Source organism: Peromyscus eremicus, chromosome X (assembly GCF_949786415.1).
Source record: "Peromyscus eremicus chromosome X, PerEre_H2_v1, whole genome shotgun sequence".
NCBI lineage: Eukaryota > Metazoa > Chordata > Mammalia > Rodentia > Cricetidae > Peromyscus > Peromyscus eremicus.
In genome coordinates, this window is record NC_081439.1 from 62539031 (window position 1) to 62542735 (window position 3705).

At 46.0% G+C, this 3705-nt stretch overlaps 1 protein-coding gene across 1 annotated transcript; it reads left to right on the forward strand.

Moving 5' to 3' along the window:
• Positions 1 to 234: 234 nt before the first annotated feature.
• On the forward strand, positions 235 to 1117 carry LOC131899983 (protein PIMREG-like). The gene has a single exon (XM_059251451.1). The coding sequence runs from the start codon at positions 235 to 237 to the stop codon at positions 925 to 927; it is 693 nt and encodes a 230-aa protein (XP_059107434.1). The 3' UTR covers positions 928 to 1117.
• Positions 1118 to 3705: the final 2588 nt, after the last annotated feature.

Genomic DNA, 3705 nt, shown 5'->3' on the forward strand with positions numbered 1-3705 from the left:
TTATTTTTATCTCTCTTTAAAAAACAAACAAGCAAACAAAACAAAAACAAACAAGAAACACACACGCAATCTCACTAAATGAGAAACCAAAATATACAAGCAAAAGACCAATAAGAAAAAAAAAAAAATGCGAGTTTCAAATCTGCTGTGGTGGGCGAAGAGCGGGTGTCGATCTTCAGGTCTCGGGTATCAGGCAGGGAGGATCTAGCGGGCAGAGGAGACTGGACCAAACACATGGCGTCTCAGTGGCAGGGCATGGCGGCCTCCATGCGTAGACGATCACTCCTAAAGGAGGAACATCTAGAGAAGGCGGTGACCCGGTCTGCTGAGGGCCATCTGGAGACGGGTCCTCTGGGCTCCCTGTGCAGACATTTCCAAAGGAGGCTGCCACTGAGAGCCGTCAGCCTCAACCTCGGGACTGGCCCCTCCTGGAAACGCCTGGAAACCCCAGAGCCAGAGCAGCAGCATCTTAAGGCTTCAGCTCTCTCAGCCAAAAGCGCCTTGGGTGCTATGTCCCAGAGAATCCAGGAGTCCTGCCAAAGTGGCACCAGGTGGCTGATGGGAACACAGGTGAAAGTGAAGAAAAAACGAGGAGTCCAGAAAGACAGAGGGTCCTCACCACCCAGTCTGAGCCAGAAGAACACTCGGCTATACAGGGCCATCCGGGATGCCAGAGTCGGGGGACATCCGCGCCTCTCTGGCCAGATGGGTCTACATGCCCATCGACGTCAGCGGCTAAGGAGGGAGGCTGCCCTCCGGAGCCCCTGTTCCTCCACAGAACCTCTCTGCTCTCCCAGTGAGTCTGACAGTGACCTAGAGCCTGTGGGGGCTGGAATCCAGCATCTCCAGAAGCTGTCACAAAAACTGGACAAAGCCATCAAGGCCGAAGAGAGTGGTGACATGACTGTCTCCCTTATTCGTGAATGAGGACAGCAGGCATCCTACAGGAAACAGGCTCTGTCCAGCCACCAAGCCGTCAGGATGTCCGTACCACCCACCCCATGAACTTCCAGAGGAGGCACTGGGCTCATCAGCATCCCCAGGCCACTGCTAACAAGGACTTGACTAACAGGGGATCCAGAAGCCTTCTATTTCAGCCATATCTGGGCCCATTGATAACCACTGGCCGGGGCTGGAGAGATGGCTCAGAGGTTAAGAGCACTGCTTGTTCTTCCAAAGGTCTTGAGTTCAATTCCCAGCAACCACATGGTGGCTCACAACCATCTGTAATGAGATCTGGTGCCCTCTTCTGGATTGCAGGGATATGTGCAGACAGAACACTGTATACATAATAAATACATCTTTAAAAAAAAAAAAAAAAAGATAACCACTGGCCATAGCCCAAGAGTGATTTAGGAAGACCTCGAAGAGGTGATGGGAACTGCCCATGCTCTCCAGGAGGACTCATACAGCACCCTGTTCTCTAGCCTCACAGAGGCCCACACATATTAAGAATGTACCTGAAGATGCTAGACAGTTCTGAACCTTGTAACTAGGACCAAGGCCCCGCAGGAGTCATCCCATGAAACCACCCCCTTTATTCCCAGTGCAGAGATTCTTGGGGAACCACTTTTACCCCTGATCCCACAGGGCCCCATAGGAAGAGAGGAGATATTTGTAGACTGCAAACCTGAGCTCTTGGGGCCTACTTATCAGCTCAGTGTGGGGAACTGGGGTGTGCAGGGAGGGGAACACTGTTCAAGACCAGTTTCTGCTCTTTGTAAATTATTTAGGAAATCTACTATGTCATTTTGTTAGAAAGATACCAGTGTGTCAGTTTCTAGATCACATTGCTTTTTCATAATTAAAAACTCGCTTTTGAAAAAAACAAAAAACAAAAAAAAAACAAAAAAAAACAAAAAAAAAAAAAAAAAAAGAAAAAAAATGCCCAAACAAGGCTATATGAGACAAAAAGTATACAAAAATATTGTTTGGTTCTTTTTCTGTTGGTCATCTATTTCTAGGCACGGGGCCTACCCTGAAGTGTAGTTAAAATACCCTTTGGACTCTATCAGGGGAAGACTAATTTTTCCTTTCCAGGTGGGTACCAATTGCAGATAGCTTCCAGATTAGGCATGGAAGCCTATGTCCACTTGCCTCTCTCAGTGCTAGAATCCTGTGTGGTTTGAATCTGTGCAGGCCCTATACATGCTGCAACAGTCTATGAGTTTATATGTGCATTGGTCCTGTTGTATCTGGAGGACACTATTTCCTTGGAGTCATATATCACCTCTGGCTCTTATAATCTTTCTGCTTCCACTTCTACATAGCTCCATGAGCCCTTCAGGGAGAATGCATAAAGACATCCATCCCTTTTGCCCTGGAGGAGATGGGAATGGGGGGCGGGCTGGGGGGGGAAGGTGAGGGGGGCGGGAGGGGGGAGAACAAGGGAATCCGTGGCTGATATGTAGAACTGAATTGTATTGCAAAATAAAAATTAAAAAAAAAAAGACATCCATCCCATTTAGGACTCTCTGCACATTGTCTAGTAGTGGGTCTTTGTATTAGTTCCTATCTACTACAAGAAGAAACTTCTGTAGTGATGACTAGTGGAGCACTGATCTACAGGTATAGCAGAATGCCATTTGTAGTCATTTTAAGCAGAACAATAATATTTGATGTTCCCCTAGGACCATGGCATATCCAGTCTTAGGTTGTTGGCCACCCTGACAGTGTTAGGCATGGGTTCCAGCTCATGGAGCAGGCCTTGCAGTCAATTAGGAAGGAGTTGGTTGATCCCACAATGTTTGTGCCTCTACTGTACCAGCGTATATCACAGGTAGATCACCATTGTTGGTTTCAGGGTTTGTAGCTGGGTTGATGGTTACCTCTCTCCTCTGGTAGCATGCAGAGTACCTTCTAGTACCATGAATGCTATTTCGTAGGGGTGAAGCCTCTAGTTAGGCATCAGCTTAACTTCTCCGTGTTTGATGGCATAGCTAAGTGTTGTCTTCAGCAATAGGGCCTTATCATAAATTGTGGAGAGCAATCAGTAGCCTTAGCAATAGCTTGAGATGTTTAAGGGTTTCCATGGGTCGGTCCACTCTGGCCAATGACTAAACTAGATGTAACCCATCCCTGGCACTGGAGATTTCACTTGATAACATAAGATGTCTAGTTGGGGTACTGTATCCTCCATTATATTATGACTCCATTTCTTTCATATATGTATACATTTTAGGAAGCTTCTGCAGTATCAGGTTTCCATATGGGCAATCAAATTGACCTTAGAGCAAGTTGTCCCTCCCTATCAGATTAAGAATTTCTTGAGAAGGAAAAACGTTGCCCTCATGACTACAATGTGTATAACTGGAATTTTCTTTCCTATGATTAGATCTATGTTAGCTTTGCACATGAATGTACTTCAGTGTTTCACACTATATCATCTTGGGACGACATGGTGATTGTGTAGACAATTCAATGGCATGGTGGAAATCTAATAACAGACAAAAATCAAGATAGAAAGGAAACATAAAGGAATTAATAATTTACTCTTTGGTTGGAGCCTGGAAGTTTCCTGGGGAAAGTAGAAACTAGATAGTATCCTGCTGTGGGATGTCGTTCTGTATGCTGTGAATATGTGTTGCTCTGATTGGTTGATAAATAAAACATTGGCCAGTAGCCAGGCAGGAAGTTTAGGCAGGACAAGCAGACAAAGAGAATTCTGGGAAGAGGAAGGCTGAGTCAGAAGTTGCCAGCCAGACA

What these genes read in the sequence shown, in the direction of transcription:
- LOC131899983 (XM_059251451.1), top strand. Translation starts at nt 235, where the DNA reads ATGGCGTCTCAGTGGCAGGGCATGGCGGCCTCCATGCGTAGACGATCA.